Raw genomic sequence first — 17,464 nt, forward strand, 5'->3', positions numbered from 1 at the left:
GACTGCAGATGCATCCTTGAAGGACATCATTACCAGAGGCTGTAGCCCTGCAAGAAGCATCCAAAGCATCAAAACCACAATGTAAACTATGTTTGTTCACTTGTTCAGTAGCATGCAAGACATCCTGAAGTTCCTTATCCTCTGCACATGCAGGAAGGGAAGCAAGCTTTTGCTTTAAAACAGACAAAAGAAATTGCTGATACTTAAACATATGAAACTGGCAATTTAAAGCCCTTACGGACAGGGTAGCAGAAGTATATACCTTTTTTCCCCACCTGTCTAAAGCACGAGAATCCTTCTCAGAGGGAATAGGATTTTTAGAAGTAGCAACCTTAGCAGCCTTAGAGCCCTGAGAAATAGTTTCAGGATCCATGAGAAGGGTTCTTAAATAAGAATAAATGAGAGTCAGGAACCCTATAAAATCCATCAGGCTTAGAAGGAGCAGGAGTCATGGAATCAGGATTCAAATTAGCCTCAGAAAAAGCATCATCTACAATGTCCAAAACAGGAGGGATAGCTAAAGGCCTATGCTGAGGAAGAAGAAGAAATTCTCTAAGCCTCTTCTTGGAAGCAGAATACTCCTGTCCTTCCCAATGAAAATGTTCCCTCATCTCATGCAAGGTTTCCCCAAAAGAGAAATCTTCAGGCGGAGAGGCCGAGGGTAAGGAGTCCTCAGCATCCGAATCCTCATAAGGAGGAAAAGAATAGTCCTGATCTGAGGAAGAGACAGAAGATACAGAAGCCTGGTCAGAGGAATCCAGAGGAACATCCTGTCGAGGCCTTTTCTCAGGAGGGGGGTGAGAACCCCTAATCATTGTAAGCAAATCTTCAGCCATCTTTAATAATTGCTTCTGTGTCCTGGGAGTAGATTCAGAAGCAGCTTGAGCAGGAACACTTAACAGGAGTCTTTGTCTTTGCCTTTGAAATAGTGATGTGAGTAGGCCTGAAAACCCCCTCAGAAGCCGGTACCTGCACAGCGGTTCCGGACCCATCTGAGGGAGCGTCGAAGGTCCTGCAGCAGTTAAAATAGTAGGCCTTGATGGCTCCCCATGGGAGTCCGTATCGGCAATCGGTTCAGAAGTGGCGGACGACAGGGGCTGCAAAAGCACCTCACTGACGACAGCCGAACCGGACGCTGGCTCCAGCTGCAACGAGTCCTGTTTGGACCTCGGAGGCCTGTCTTTGTCTTTGCGCTTCTTTTGAATTCCGGTAGTGTCCGACGACATTCTATAATTGAAGCGTCTGCCAAAATAATTTAGAGCCCAATCGTACCTGCGCTTGATAGTACGAGAGTTGAACCTGGCACAGAACCGACAACAAGAAACGTCGTGGTCAGGGCCTAAGCAAGGTAGACAGTAAGAGTGGAAATCTTTATGAGGTATTTGTTTCCCACGTTATACAATTATTAACTTTTCTGACATCGGAGGAACAAGAAAAAGATTCTAACGGGTACTTAGCTTAGAAGAGAAGTAAGAACTTCGGACCGACAACAAAATACGCTGTTCGAAAATCGCCAACCAACGACTTGCGAGCTGCTTTCCACCGCACGGCAAGAAAGACTGGAGAAGATGGCGTCGGCTAAGGGCTATGTACCAGAGCGTACTGACGTCAGGGTACTAGCTTGTACAGCCGACGCCGGACCCAGACTTTGGGATTCTGGCCGACCTTGGGCTGCCTGCCGGCAGGAGCACCCTACAGTTATGACTGCAACAGTGAAACACGAAGAACATCTGTGTAGGCCTGAAAACACAGTCAGAAGCCGATGCCTGCTCAGCGGCTCCGGACCCATCTGAGGGAAGTTTCCAAGGTTCCAATACCTTGAGTTTCCTGCAGCCTACTTGGCTCCACGTGGGAGTCAGAAGCGGCCTGCGGCTCTAAAGTAGCAGGCGTCAGGGGCTGCGAAAGCGCCTCACTGAGAACCGGCAACCGGCTTAGAAGAAGCCTAGTAGTCAGTTTTGGACCTCGGATGCTTTTCTTTGCGTTTCTTTTGAATTGCGGTAGTCTGATGGCTATCAGACAACAAATTGTAATTAAATCTTCTGCCAAAATAGTGAAATGCAAAATCGTACCGACGCTTAATAGTGCATTGGTTAAATCCATCACAAAACCGACAATTAGCAACGTTGTGCTCAGGGCCTAGGCAAGGAATACAATAAGAATGGAAGTCCTTATGAGGTATTTGCTTCCCACAAGAAATACAATTAACTTTTTCTGACATCGGACTGGAGCAAGAAAAAACTTTCCCCAACAGGGTACTTAGCTTTTAATGAAGACTTTGGATCTGAAATTCGAACACGAAAATCTCAGGAGTCGGCCGACCGGCACTTACGAAGTGCTTTTGCTTCGGGCACAGCATGGCAAGAAAGACTGAAGAAAATGGCGTCGGCTGCATCTTTTATACCCCTGGCGCACTGACGTCAGGGAGGAGGTGACAGCAACAGACGCCAGACCTAGACTTTGGAATTCAGGCCGACTGCGGGTAGCCTGCCAGCAGGATAACCCAATTGTAATGACTGCAACAGTGAAACACTATGAACATCCTGGAGTAGAGATCTTTCCCTTCTTGACCTGGTGGAACCGGGTTCTATGGTCCCCTGTGTAAGATCCTGTATAACTTGAGGGATGAGGTGAAGCTTGTTTTTGGGTGGAAAGGGAATGCCCTGAGGTTTGGGTTTTTCCTTCCAAGATAGAAAATATCATTTTTCCACTACTGCCAGAACCAAATGGTCTAAGGCGACTTCTTTCCAGAAGGGCAGACAGTGACAGAGGTGGAAATTATCTAGGCAAGTCATGCATTCTTAGTATTACTTCTGTCCTGAAAAGGCTGTCTGTGGATTGGCTGAGAAAGGGCTGTCCTGGAACAGGATTGCCTCCTTGTCTCTTTCCTATGTCTAGAAGTTGGAGTGGTGGGGGGGGGGGGGGGGGTTCTCCTGACATATGTAGTTTTTGCAAGGTAATTCCTGTAATATTTTGGTATTGGAGAGATAAGCAGGTGTTTAATATCCTGCAGTTATTTGCTTTTCTCCTGAAGGTTCTTAAACAGTTCTGTAGATAGTTTTCCAAAACAGAAGGTTATGGTCTAGTGGAGCATATTCTGAATTTAAAGTCTTCAGGCAGTGGCTGGACCCTAAGCCCTGATTATCTGCGAACTAGAGATGAAGAGACCTCTGCTGCATCAAGTGTCTAGCAACATGAGATGCCACGGACAGTTTAGATGCTTTATCCGTCTTATTAGGAGAATCAGGCAAGAACAGTTGGGTTGTAGTTTGGGATACCAAATCTAGGGAATATTTTACCATATGGGTGTAGTAATGAACAGCCCAAAAAGCTAGGGAGCAAGCAGTGTATATCTTCTTGTCCAGCCTGTCCACAACCTTGTTATCCTTGTCCGAAAGTAAGAGTGACAAGGGAGGAGCAAGTCTAGACTGCTTGTCTGTGGCTACAACTATCAATGCAATGTCTGCAAGGGGGCCTTCAGTAATGATTTGTGGTAGTCAGGGACCTTCTAGAAACTATCAGGTCTCTTGGGAGCAGGTGGCAGTGTGTCAGGATTTTTAGAGATTGATGCAAATGCACTTAAGTAAGCAGGAATCGCCAGTGGGATGGCTGATGGAGAGGGTGATTCGACCTGCACCTGCTCAAAATACCTTTGAGTTTCCGTCATCTGGGTAATATCCCATTTAAAATACTCCATCTTAGTAACAGTCTCTCCAAATGTAATGTCCTCTGGATGGGAGTCTCCCGCTACGGAATCATCAGGAGAGTAGTATTCTAAGGGGGATGCCATTTGGGATGAGCATGTAATGGAGTCAGAGGAAGAGGATAAGGCTTCTTCCTGAGTAAAGGAAAGAAGTAGCTGAGGCAGGTCCTTGGACTAAGTACAGGTATAGTGTGAGCAGAGGAGGCTGAGGGGCCTGAGGGTCATGAAGGCCTGCCACTATGGTTGTGCTTCTGAGGAGGCAGACAAATGTTTTGTCTTTTGTGTTTAAGGAAGTTGCTTTACGAGAAGCTGAAGGTCTAGCTTCATTGGTGTGCCCCAAGGTAAAAGAATCTGAATACTGGGTCAGAGATGGTCATCCGGTGGATCCTGGTTCCTCCTCAAATTAAGTAGTAACAGACGTCGGAATATCCTCAGTGGACGTGACAGTTGGTACTTCAGAAGCGGCTTCCTCGAAGGTACATGCCGAAGTCTCAATTTGTGTTTAGTGAGCCAGCACTATCAGGTTTTACCTCATATCATGCGTTCCGGCCACAAAACCCGGACAATACCAAGAAAGGAGGAGGGGTATCCATATTCATCAAGGACACCCACACCTCAAGATTGGTGGCATCGCACGATGCATCGGAAACCATCCAGGTGCAATTAACCATAGGCAAGACTGCTATGCAAATTGTAGCATGTTACAGGCCACCCTCGCAAACTCAGGAACCTCACATGGCCTTCCTGAAAACACTGGAGGGGATAAATGCATCTCCGAACACCATCATACTAGGTGACTTCAACTACCCTAATATAGACTGGGAACACTACTCGAGCCCAAACACTATAGCCCAAAAGTTCCTGGAATTCATAAACTCAAATGCCATGGAACAACTAGTCACCATCCCCACAAGAGGAGAGAACATACTTGATCTCATCATCACGAACATGGGAGCACAATGTTCAACGCCAGAAGTATACCCCTCACTGGTGAGATCTGATCACAAACTAATCTCGCTGGAGGTCCTCACCCCGCCCCCACCAGAAATGAAAAAGACCACAGTAAAGAACTTCTCGAAAGCCGACTTCACACTTCTAAAGACTAGTGTGGTCTCCTTTAAGGCCCCTGAGCCGGTTAACATTACTCAGTCCCCTGATTCACTCTCAACTGCCTTCTAGCAGCACCTGCAGGGCTGCATGGATCAGGCAATCCCAAGCAAAACAAAGACTCTTTGTACCAAAGGCAAGCGTCCAGTCTGGTGGACCCCAGCCATAAACAAACTCTACAATAAAAGGAGAAAGCTACTACAAGATAGAGCAAAATCCTTAAAAGGTAAGACACCGCTGATCACTATAAGTAAAAACTAAGAGCTCTCATAAAATCATCCAAAGCTAATTTTGAGAAAAATAGCTAAGGACTCTAAAGACAACCATAAAGCATTCTTTAGCTATGTCAGAAACCTAGGAGGAAACTCCCAGATATGCTCAGAATTAGTTCAAAATGATGTGAAGATTACTGATCCTACAGACATTGCCAACATACTGGCTGACAGGTTCAGTGCAAACTTCTCCCCACCCTCCCTCCCTACAGCCGAGATATCTATACCAAATGACTGTAGCCCCCAAACATCTCCAACGCTCAGGTGAGAACTGCTCTCCAAGGCAAAGAACACAGCATCCATGGGACCTGATGGTGTCCCCGGCTGTGTGCTCCATGAACTCAACGAGGAATTAAACCCACAGTTAGGACAGCTGTTTAATCTTAGTCTCACCTCCGGATACGCACTCCAGGAGTGGCGCAGCGACTGTGGTCCCACTCCACAAAGACGGTGCCTCCACCGACCCTGGAAATTACCGTCCCATTAGCTTGACAAGCCTGATCTGCAAAGCCATGGAAAGGATCATAATGGATCTCATAAATAAAGACATAGGGAATTTGCAGACTTTGGATCCAACCCAGTTTGGCTTTGTCAAAGGCAGATCATGCCTTTTAAACTTGGTTGACTTTTTGAAACAGTCACCAAGGCCATTGGAGGAAAGGCAGTCCATACAGCCTACCTAGACCTGGCGAAGGCTTTCGATACAATACCCCACTCGGTATCATTGAAAAACTCATCAACTTAAATGTAAACCCATACATTACAAGATGGGTTGCAAACTGGCTGAGTGACAGAACCCACAGGGTCAGAGTTGCTGGCGCCATGTCAGAGTCTAAGCCTGTCACAAGTGGTGTCCCACAGGGCTCAGTCCTGGGCCCACTCTTGTTTGGCATCTACTTTTCTGAAGTACAAGCAAACACAGGAGGGTTATGGCTGACAAAGTTCGCAGATGACTGCAAACTGGGCGCCATAGTTGAGAACACATCCAACACAGATATCCTTCGGAAGGGTCTCACAGAAACGGATAACTGCTGCCAGAGCCATGGCCTCAAGTTAAATGCCAAGAAATGCATAGTCATACCCTTCGGGAAAAATAAGGTTACCCCTAGCTACCATACAGGTGCCAATCCCCTGAACACAGAAGAAGTTATTAGGGACCTGGGAACCCAGGTTGACAGTAGCCTTTCATTCGACACTCATATTGCTAAAGTAGTTAGGAAGACCTTCTACATTGCCCACCTTATCATGAAGGGATTCACATCTAGATCAAGGGAAGTCATAGTCTCCCTATACTCATCACTCATCAGACCAATGATCGAGTACAATGCCCCATTCGGAATGTATCTGACCAGACACTTGCAGCAGCTGGAGAGGCCACAAAAGTTCCTCACCAAAAGGATAAAGGGTCTCAAAAATCTGTCTTATGCTGCACGACTGAAAGAACTCCAGTTATATTCAGTGGCGTACCGCTTACTCAGAGGTGACCTATGCCTGACATACAAGGCCATGTCAAACCCAGATTTGATGAATATGCTTCATCTCAAAAAATCTAGATCCCTCAGAGCCACAAGGGCGGGTGACTTAAACCGCGACACGGTTATTAATAGGACGTGCTGGAGGGATAGATTCATCACCCAAAGACTCCCTATGCTGTGGAACAAAATCCCGGTTTATGTGAGGCAGAGCACCTCGCTGGCCTTGTTCAAGAGGAATCTTGACCAATGGATGGGAGATCGCAGATACACCCCAGGGGTTACCTCAGTGTCACTGTCGACAGAGGCACAGCTAAATAATGGGCATAGTTTCTCCAAACTAAGGGGTGGAGTAAGCCACAAAACTATGGCTAGGCTTATAAATGCCCTCGGGCAGATAGCCTGGTATGAACCTATGAACCTATAAAAGTTGACTGCTCTAGCAGACATCCCTCAACCCCTATACTGGTGGTTGGCAGGCCATCCAATGACGGGCAGCAGAGGTGGTAGGCCTTGAAACTTTGGCCTTTTTTCTTGTCTGTTCCTCCTAGACAGCAGACTCCAGATCCATTCTTAATGCTGGCCTTTTTAAGCTTTTTTTAATCTCTGACTCACTAAACACAAATTGAGAGCAGCCAGACAAGCTTCTAAGCGTTTTAGGGACAAAAGACAGGCAGAATGCGCAGGAGGTATGATAGTGTTCCCGGCTTAAACAGAATACGCAATGGTCATGAGGGTCTTTATGCGGGAGTTGATGTCCGCATTTGCATTTACCTTTCTTAACAGACATCGGCTAAGAACTGACTAAGAAACCAAGCTCAAGCAAAAAAATTAGAAAGAATTCCCCAATGGGATACTTAGCTTTAGACATCTTGAAGGAGAGGAGCAAAGCATTCAATCTGACGTTTGACTGTGGCAGAAAAGTTCTGAGGTCTCTGCATGTAGACATCACATTTACGGCTCCTGGTTTACAGCCCTACGTGTGACATCCCATGCACTAGCAGCAACCAGGCTTTAGTTTTTGTATAGGCGGCAACATTCGGGTTGCCTGAGGGGGAGGATCCCACAGTCAGAATACTGCAACATGACAATAGGACATCTACTGTCCACAGCTTCTGTACCAACTGCCAGACTGATTAATTGCCCTGTTAAACCCAACACAAAAAAGGCAGTTAAGGCACCGTGCTGATGCCCTAAACAGAAAAGACAGTAGGAATACACGTCTTTGTAGGCAATTTATTTCTATACACAAAAGGCAGTTAACCTTTTATACAGGAACCACCAAAAAGTTTAGGAAAGTCCCTCAAGGCAAGACCAATGGACTGACATTTCTCACAGACATTGTCTTATGCATCTGAGTACACAAGAAATTAAGATGGCACTGACCAACATACCTTTTTACCACAGATGTCAGATGGCAAAGAATGTTTGCTGGCCAGAAGAAAGTGAAAGGTCTTAATTTTCAAGACAGCCACAGGTTTCTGCATGAAAGAAGTCCCAACAAGTACAGTTTTGTACCTACCATAAATGCAGATGTTGTGTAAACACTGCTGCAGTCATTACACTTGGGTTATCTTGCCGTCAGGCGGTTCCCCAGTCGGCCTGAGTTCCAAAGTCTAGGTCCGGCGTCGGTTGCTGTCACCTCCTCCCTGACGTCAGTACGACATGGGTATATAAGATGCAGTCAACGCCATTTTCTTCAGTTTTTCTTGCCCCAGATGTCAGGTGCCCCCAAACAGGTAGGCAATTCAAATTGCTAGTAAAGTATTCATAAGAAAAGCAAACAATTTACAGTTACAAGCAAATACTCCCCATAGGTAGTAAAGGGTAGAAGACAGGTACGTACCAGCAAGTAAGAGGGGAAGGAGGGAGGGTAACCTGGACTGCAGCAGTGTTTACACTCGAACATCTACATTTATGGTAGGTACAAAACTGTACTATGTTCATCGTGTTACACTGCTGCAGTCATTACACGGGTGTAATCCCAAAGCTGAGGTAGGGTGGCTGGATCTATAAGGCATTAAGGGTGGCTAGAAGGCCCTGCAGCACAGCAGTGGCGAAGCCAGCTCTGGATTTGGAGTATAAAGGCAAATGGTAATGCTTGGTGAAGGTATGCACAGAACTCCATGTTGCTACTTCCAAAATATCCTTGTTAGGTACTCCTCTGAGGTAGGCAGTTGAAGTGGTTGTTGCCTTGGTGGAGTGAGATCTAATGCTGCTAGGTACAAGTTTCCCATGGTGTGTATAGCAGAAATGTATACAATGTCCTATCCATTTTGAAATGGTCTGTTTTGAAATGGCTTTTCCCTGTGCTCCTGCACATATGCTACCAATAACTGCTCAGATTTTCTGAAAGCTTTGGTTTTGTCCAAGTAAAAGCGTAACTGCCTGTGAATGTCCAAATAATGCAGTAGTCTCCCCTTTATTCTGTGGTTTTGGATGAAAAGCTGGCAAGTGAATAGTTTGGTTTACAGCCACACTTGATACCACCTTTGGCATAAACGTAGGATTAGTTCTTAAAGACACCCTGTCCTGGTGGAAAATGAGGAAAGGTTCCACTGTCATTAGTGCCTGCAATTCTGAAACTCTTCGTGCTGATGTTATTGCCAGTAGCAGAGCAGTTTTCCAAGAGATATATTTTAATTCTGCTGTGTTAGCTGGCTCAAAAGGAGGTAAAGTTAATTTTTCCAAAACAAAGTTGAGGTCCCAAGTTGAAGTAGGTGCTCTACGGGGCGGTCTTATGTTTTTAGCCCCTCTGAGGTACTGTTTGAGCAAACGATTAGAGAAAATTGGTGGATCCGTGTTGTAATGAGCAGAAATGGCAGAGGTGTGGATCTTGAAGGATGAAAAGGAGAGGCCCTTGTCCAGCATCTCAGTTAAATATTGTAGTATCGGAGGAATGTTTGGGACAAGAGGGTCAAGGCTGTGAGCCTGGTTCCAGGCACAGAATCTCTTCCATTTATCCGAATAGGCTTTCCTGGTACTAGGCCTTTTGGCCTCCAGAATGACATCCATAACAGCTTTGGAGAGAAGCACTGCTTGCTTGACTAAGAAATTTTCCATGCAGCTAGGTTTAAGGTCTTTAGCTGGCTGTGAAGTATCTGATTCTTGTCCTGAGTTAGCAAATGTGGGATTTGAGGCAAAATCCAGGGTGGTTCTTGTGCTAAGTTCTTTAAGATTGGGTACCAGTGCTGGCGTGGCCAGTCAGGTGCAATCAGGATCATCTTTTGCTCTTGCCTGGCTTTTATGAGTACCTTTGGAAGGAGAGGTACAGGTGGGAAAGCGTATACTTGTAGGTTTGTCCAGCTGAATGAGAGGGCATCCACTTTCCATGCTTGTGGATGGTAACTCCTTGTGCAGAACTTCTGCAGCTGGCAGTTCATTGGGGAGGCAAACAGATCTATGTCCGGGCTCTACCACTTCTGTATTATCATTCTGAATATTTGTGGATTCAATTCCCATTCATGGGGATCCATGATGTTTCTGCTTAAGTCGTCTGCCAGTGTTTTTTTTCTCTCCTGGCAAGAATTGTGCTTGCAGATGAACTTGGTAGTCTAGAGCCGTGTTCCACAAGGTCATGGCTTGTCTGCAGAGGGGGTAGGAGTGTGTGCCCCCTTGCTTGTTTATGTACCGCATAACTGTGGTGTCTGTCTTTAGTAATAGTTGTCCTGGATGCAGCAGGTCCTTAAAAGCTATAAGGGCATTTTGTACAGCTAGCATCTCTTTTTGATTGATGTGAAGATGCCTTTGTTCTGCGGGCCACGAATACATTTTCCTGCCATGTGTGCTCCCCAGGCGTAATCCGATGCATCTGTTGTCAGTGTTTGCCTGGCTGTGGGTTGAGTAAAAGGCTGTCCCTTGTTGAGGTGACAAGCTTGAGCCCACCATCGAAACTCATGTTGAAGGTAAGGTATTAGTGGTATAACTGTTTCCAAACTTTGACAGTGTTGAGACCATACACTCTAGGTACCATTGTAGTTTCCTCATATGCAGTCTGGCATATGGAATTAGTAGTATGCAAGATGCCATGTAACCCAAGGCTGCAGAAGTTTTCTTGCAGGGAGTTGGGTCTTTGTTGCCATCAATTGAAAGTATCGAGTCAGTTGCCTTGCTTGTCTGGCGTGAGATAAGCCATCTGGGCTGTTGTGTTCAAGCTGGCACCCAGGAATATTATCTCTTGTGAGGGCACTAGTTTTGATTTCTTTTTGTTTACTGTGTACCCCAGGCAACTTAACTTTTTTACAAACGCCAGATGCTTTAGAACAATGTCCTTGCTCTCTGCTTGAATCAGGCAGTCGTCCAGGTACGGATACATTTGAATTCCTTTCTGTCTGCAAAATGCAATTACTGGTGCCAGGCACTTTGTGAAGACCCCGGGCGCAGTAGATAAGCCAAAGAGCAGTGCAGAGAATTGATAGTGCATTGAACCAGCTATGAATCTGAGGTATCTTCTGCAGTTTTGTCTGACAGGGACATGCAGGTATGCCTCCTTGAGGTCCAAGGTCATGAGCCAAGCGTTCTTGCCCAGCATGGGAAGAAGCTGCTGTAGTGTCAACATTTTGAATTTCGGAACATCCAGGTAAGTGTTTAGAGAAGAAAGATCCAGAATGGGCCTCCAGGCTTTGTCCTTTCTGGGAACCAGAAGGGGTCGAGTAAAATCCTTGTCCTTGCTCCTGTGGTGATACCTTTTGAATAGCTCTCATGTCCAGGAGTGCTGTAATTTGTTTTTGAGCCTCTGCCCATTGATTTGGTGGCAGATTTGGCATTCCTTTTAACCTTGGCATAGAGTGAAAGTGGAACCTGTAACCTTGAGATACAATGCTGAGAACCCATTTGTCTTTGGTGATCCAATGCCAATTGTGATAGAAAAGTGCCAGTTTTCCTCCTAAGGGGGCTACCAAGAGAGAGCTGTTTGGCAGCTGTAGTGGGAAGTCATTGAGGCTGCTTTTTATATGGTCGGAGCCTGTCTTCCCCTTCTTTCTGGCCTGGTGCACCCCATTGTCGAGGCCTTAAGGACCTTGTGGTTGACCTCTACCTCTTGGACGTCTGTATCTGCCCCTTTGAGGTCTGTCTGTAACTGGAAAGAACCAATTCTTTGTTGGCCAATTTCTGCTAAATCGAGGAGGCTGAACCTGCAAGAAATCCTTCACCATTTGCATAGACTTTGCCTTATCCTCCATCTTCTTTAATACCTCTTCTGCCTTAACTCCAAACACATCCCGCTGCAAAGGTGCATCCAATAATTTTGCTTTAACATGATCTGGTAACGTATGTTCTTTTAACCAAGCATGTCTTCTAATGACAGAGCCTGTAACTGCTGCTCTACAGGAGGCCTCTAAAGAATCAAAACCACATTGTAAAGCATGTTTTCCCACTTGGTCAGCTACATGCAATAAATCCTGCATTTCTTTAAAATTAGGGGGGTCTGAATCTGGAAGCATTTTTTGTTTCAACTGAGACATCAAAAATTGCTGATATTTTAGCATGTGAAACTGGCTATTTAAGGCTCTCACTGCTAAAGTTGCAGACGTATATACTTTCTTTCCCCATCTGTCTAATGCTCTGGAATCTCTGTCAGAGGGAACTGGGATTTTTGCTGATGAGGCATAAATCCCTTTAGGCCCCTGAGAAATCGTTTCGGGGTCAACAGGGCTTTTATACAGAAATGTGTGCGAGTCAGAGACTCTGTATATCCATCAGGTTTAACTGGGGTTGGAGGTAAGGAGTCAGGATTTAAGCTGGATTCAGTATACACATCATCCACAATATCTATCACTGGCGGAATAGCAAGGGGTCTGTTTTGAGGTAATAAAAGGAAGTCTCGGAGCCTTTTCTTGGATTCGGAGTAATCCTGGCCTTCCCAATGGAAATGCTCCCTCGTGATATGTAAGGTTTACCCAAAGGAGTAGTCCTCAGGTGGAGAGGCTGATGGAATTGATTCCACAGCATCAGAATCCTCATAAGGGGGTAAAGAATATCCTAGGTCTGAGGATGAATCTGAAGAAATGGACATCTGGTCGGATGATTCATAGTCTGCATCCTGTCTGGGCCTTTTATCAGATGGGGGCTGGGACTCCCTGATCAGGGTGATTAGGTCTTCGGCCATTTTGAGCATTTGTTTCTTAGGCATGGAAGCCTGTCCTGGGGAATGCTGTATTTGTTTCTTTGTTTTTAAGGGAGGCTTAGACTTAGCAGAGGGTTTAATGCTTAACTGAGTAGGTCTGAAAACACCCTCTGAAGCTGTGGATTGCTCAGCTACTTCGTTTCCCTCTAAAGGGTTAGTTTTGGTAGGCTGAAAAACTTGTGCGTCCGAAGGCCCAGCCAGCTCCACGTGGGAGTCGGAGGTGGCCTGTAGTTCTGCAGAAGCAGTTGTCAGAGGCTGCAAAGGCGCCTCGCTGAAAACTGGAGAACCGGTGACCGGCCTAGAAGAGGCCTCGTCGTCAGTTTTGGGCCTCGTATGCCTGTTCTTGTCTTTGCGCTTTTTATGTATTCCGGTCGTTGGAAGTTCCGACTGCATGGTATAATTGAATTTTCTGCCAAAATAATGTCAGGCAAAATCAAACCGACATTTAATAGTGCGCTTGTTAAACCTAGCACAAAACCGACAACCAGTGACATTGTGGTCTGGGCCTAGGCATGGGATACAATAGGAATGGAAATCCTTATGAGGTACTTGCTTCCCACAAGAAATACAATTATTAACTTTTACTGACATCGGTCTGAGGCAAGAAAAAGTTTCCCCAACAGGGTACTTAGCTTTGTAGAAGACTTTGGTTCTGGATTCGGAATGAAAATCTCAGGAGTCGGCCGACCGGCACTTGTGAACTGCTTTTGCTTCGGGCACCACACGGCAAGAAAGACTGAAGAAAATGGCGTCGGCTGCATCTTATATACCCCTGTCGCACTGACGTCAGGGAGGAGGCGACAGCAACCGACACCGGACCAAGACTTTGGAACTCAGGCCGACTGGGGAACCGCCTGATGGCAGGATAACCCAATTGTAATGACTGCAGCAGTGTAACACGAACATCTGCAATATTGGAGTAAAGCAGATGTCATAATCATCAAAAACTCACCAATGGAAAAAGATGGGGAAAAAGGTAGTTTGTCATGCCGTGCTTGAGGCCAGGTCAGAATAGGTATGAAAATCTTTGTGAGGAACTTACTTCCCTCACCTACTACAACTTACTAGACAAAGGCAGAGTTATATTAAAAAAAATTCTGATTTCCCCTACAGGGTACCTTCTGGCTTCAGGCTACTCAATCTCACCGTATGTGGTCTGGAGCATCAGGCTAACACAGCAAGCAAGCAAAAAAAAAAAAAAACTTAAGATGGTGCCAGCAGACAACCCTATGTACGACAGATATCCTGACTTGAGTTATGGAAGTTGTCTACTGGCTTGTTGATGGTGAAATCCACTGCCATTTGGAATGCACACAAACTACAGCATGGCAGAATGTCCCAAACGCTTGATAGCACAACACTGACTAAGAAAAAAATCTAATTTTCTGTGCACTTAACTTGAGACCATTTAACACTTCTGAACCTGAAGTTACACTTGCTTAAACTTCCACAGCAACATCTAATGGAGAAATTTCAAGGGCAGAATTAATTACACTCTGAGTAGACAGTACTTTAAACAAAGGATAACTCTGCATGAAACTTAACGTCATTAAATAAATTCAAAAAACTAACAAGCAACACAAGGCTGACTGCACATCAAGTTGCTCACAATAAAGACCCAGACAAGTTGCAATATGGGCACTTTTAACACCTACAGACATTTCCAGCATAAGAAAAATGAACTCATGTCAGCATTAGCTGAAGGAGCAAGCTTAGCTGTATCTAATCTCTCCCAAAATGTCTGAAAGACTGTTGTAAAAAAAATAAGTGCAAATGCAGCTCAGATAGTCTTCAGAAACTTCAGAAGCCAGAGTTCACCGCTTGCACCACTTAGGAAATTTGACAGACTTGCTGTTGACAGAACTGTAGAGTAAAAAAAGGGATGAAGATGGGCACAACAGTACAGAATCCCACTGTACTAGCAAATATCACAATCACTACCTCATATAAAACTCAATACACAAATAAGGAACTCCAAGCAGAACTGCAACGAACCAAACTTACTGTTCCAAGCGATCATTTGGTGGTAATGGTTTTGACCAATCATCTTCATCATTTGACCTGTCTTCTGACCATCTGCTATTTCCACCACGCTCGAATTTGCCACGATTTCCAAAGCTTTCATAGCTATCTTGGCCTCTATCATTACCTCTTCCTCGATCATCAAACCTTAAATAAATTTTTCAAAATCATTGAAAAAAAATCACAACAAATAATTCTAATATTCTTAAACATACTGGACCTAATGATAGAGCAGAAGTCATACATTACAAAGACAGAATGTCTGAGCTGCACAATGGAGTTAAAATGACAGGACATACTGTACTAAAACACAGTGTTGCAAAAGCAGTCAAATTAGGCACAGATCAAGGTTAAAATTCATAAGCACTATTATTTGCAGCTTTACTTCTTTTGAATACTAGCCATATGGCACAGAAACAGAACTAGGCAGAGATCCTAAACAAATCAAGGGTCTTTCACAGCCTAGCTTTTGCAGTCTAAATTACCAAAATACAATTTCATTTCTAAAAGTGACAAAACTTGAGTGAAGAATGGAGCACCAGTAACAGTATATGAAATGATCTACAGTAAATGGTTACACCAACTACAATAAGCAACTTTCTACTTCTATATCTCTGTTTACATCAGTAAATGCTTTTCAAAGTGAGTAACAGACAGCCTGGTGCACAGAATACACTAAATTAAAATTTTATTCTGTTTAAGAAAAATTATTACTAAGCCTTAACAGCTCAGTCATGTACAGGGAAAAACATCAAAGTACCAAGAACACAGAAATGAAACGAAGTATGAATACCAATTATATCACTAATATGGATATCAGCCAGAGCACTGTCCTGAATGACTAGAACTGGACTACCAAGTCTATGACAGAAAAGCCACCCATGCAGTGGAGATGAACTATCTTAAAGCAATGCATCTGACTATATGTGGATGTAGAAAGTCTAGAAATGACAATTCACAATAAACTGTTGTAAACAGTTCTACATTTTTGTCCCTCTCCTCTCTACAAAGACTGAGCTGGAAGATACTTACTTACATTAAGGTCATCTTACAGTATTTGTCCTCTATTAGGAGAGGCTCTACACTGAATACTGGCATCTTGTAGGACTGGGGACAGGACCAAACAAAATTAAGACTGCACTAGGAATTTAGTACCACTTAACTTTTCCATAACCCACTTAGAGAACAAAGTTTGGTTTACTTTCCAAGACTTTCGCCAAAAAACCCACGTGACCCCAAAAAACCTAAAATTTAATAAAATCGAACTCTGCAGTTCTATTAGCTCCTTTACATAGGTCAGCCATTATGCACCAATGTGGCTATAGATCAAATGGGGGACCTTGGAGATTAGGCAGATGACAATGCAGAGTAGTCAGAATCAAACTCGATACTCTTACATGCCTGCCAGTCTTTACAGACACCACCTTAAAAGTATGAACTCCCTGCATAATGCTCTGTAACCACAGTCTGCTGTACTCTTCTACTGCAAGTTAAGACAAATCAGTCACAAAGCATATGGTCAGTGAAGACACCATATTGTATGCAACCACTACCTTCAATTCTCCAACACATCCTTGCTAACAAAGTCACTTAATATTTGTATGTTATTTCAAATGTGTACCAACATATTGCCTTTTCTACACAAATCTTCGTGCATCATACAGAAACACAACATGTACAATGCATGAAGTCTAAACCTGAAGGTTCCAACACTACCTAAAAAAGCAAACAATCTTGACAAGTTTGATAAGCCAAATTACAATTAGGACGTTTGGTTAAATCTCTGCAACACAATAAAAAAAAAACAAAGATTTCCTATTGCATGAATAAGCCACCTGCAAAAGCAGCTTCCATCATACGTGACTGGGAGGGCAGATCAATCCACATCAGCCAGAGTTCTTTTCTCTCAGAGGCATCAAGGGGGAGGATTTATATCACATAACTGACAACTTGGGTACTGGAGGCAGCACAAAATCCCATGACAGCAAACACTACCTCACTGGTGTAGTAGCTGTAAACAATCTCAGTAATGTGTTGGTTGCTGGTGGTGTATTCAAGGGATAAGCCAGGCTGCAAGGTTTAGGGTTTGCAATTGTGGATGCAAAATCTGTCCCGCCTGCTGGGACAGCAGGGTAGGAGTCTGGTGAAGGTGCCAGGGAGGCACCGTAGTCAGACTGCGCAAGAGTGGGTACCAGTGCTGGTGTGGCCAGTGAGGCAATAAGAATTGCCCTTGGCCTGTCCTGTTTTATAATGAGTAGTACTTTTGAGAGAAGGGGCAGAGGGAGAACGGCATAAATTGAGAGGTTTTCCAATTGAAAGGATAGGGCATCCACCCTCCTGGCCCTGATGTGAGGGTTCCTGGTACAGAATTTGCTCAACTGGTGGTTCTTTGAGGCAGCAAATAGGTACACCTCTGGTGTACCACAACTCTGGATCAGAAGCCTGAAGGTGCTGGGCTCCAATTTCCACTTGTGTGGGTCTAGGAGATTTTAGCTTAAGTCGTCTGCCAGTGAATTTTGTTTGCCTGGCAGGAAATGAGTTTGTAGATGCCCTTGGTTGCTCAAGGCTGTGATCCACAGGGCCATGGCTAAACAGCAGAGTGGGTAAGAATGGGTCACTGTTGCAGTCATTACATTTGGGTAGATTCCCAAAGCTAAGGTTGGGAGGAGGAATTTAAATAGAATTAGGACCAGCTATAAGGCCCTGCAAGACTGCAGTGGCAAAACCAGCTCTGGATTTAGAGAAAATTGGCAAATGATAATGCTTG

The 17,464-nt window shown here is 44.6% G+C and overlaps 1 protein-coding gene across 2 annotated transcripts in view; it reads right to left on the reverse strand.

Moving 5' to 3' along the window:
• The window catches only part of DDX3X (DEAD-box helicase 3 X-linked), a 1,864,809-nt gene that overhangs the window by 1,133,699 nt on the left and 713,646 nt on the right, over positions 1-17,464 (reverse strand). For both annotated transcript variants that reach the window (XM_044072327.1, XM_044072326.1), the window contains exon 6: positions 14,680-14,844. In XM_044072327.1, the coding sequence (XP_043928262.1) occupies positions 14,680-14,844 (165 nt within the window). The remainder of the gene's footprint in view (positions 1-14,679; positions 14,845-17,464) is intronic.

The sequence above is a fragment of the Protopterus annectens genome, chromosome 5.part0, assembly GCF_019279795.1.
Source record: "Protopterus annectens isolate FY-2018-M chromosome 5.part0, PAN1.0, whole genome shotgun sequence".
NCBI classification, from domain to species: Eukaryota; Metazoa; Chordata; order Ceratodontiformes; family Protopteridae; genus Protopterus; species Protopterus annectens.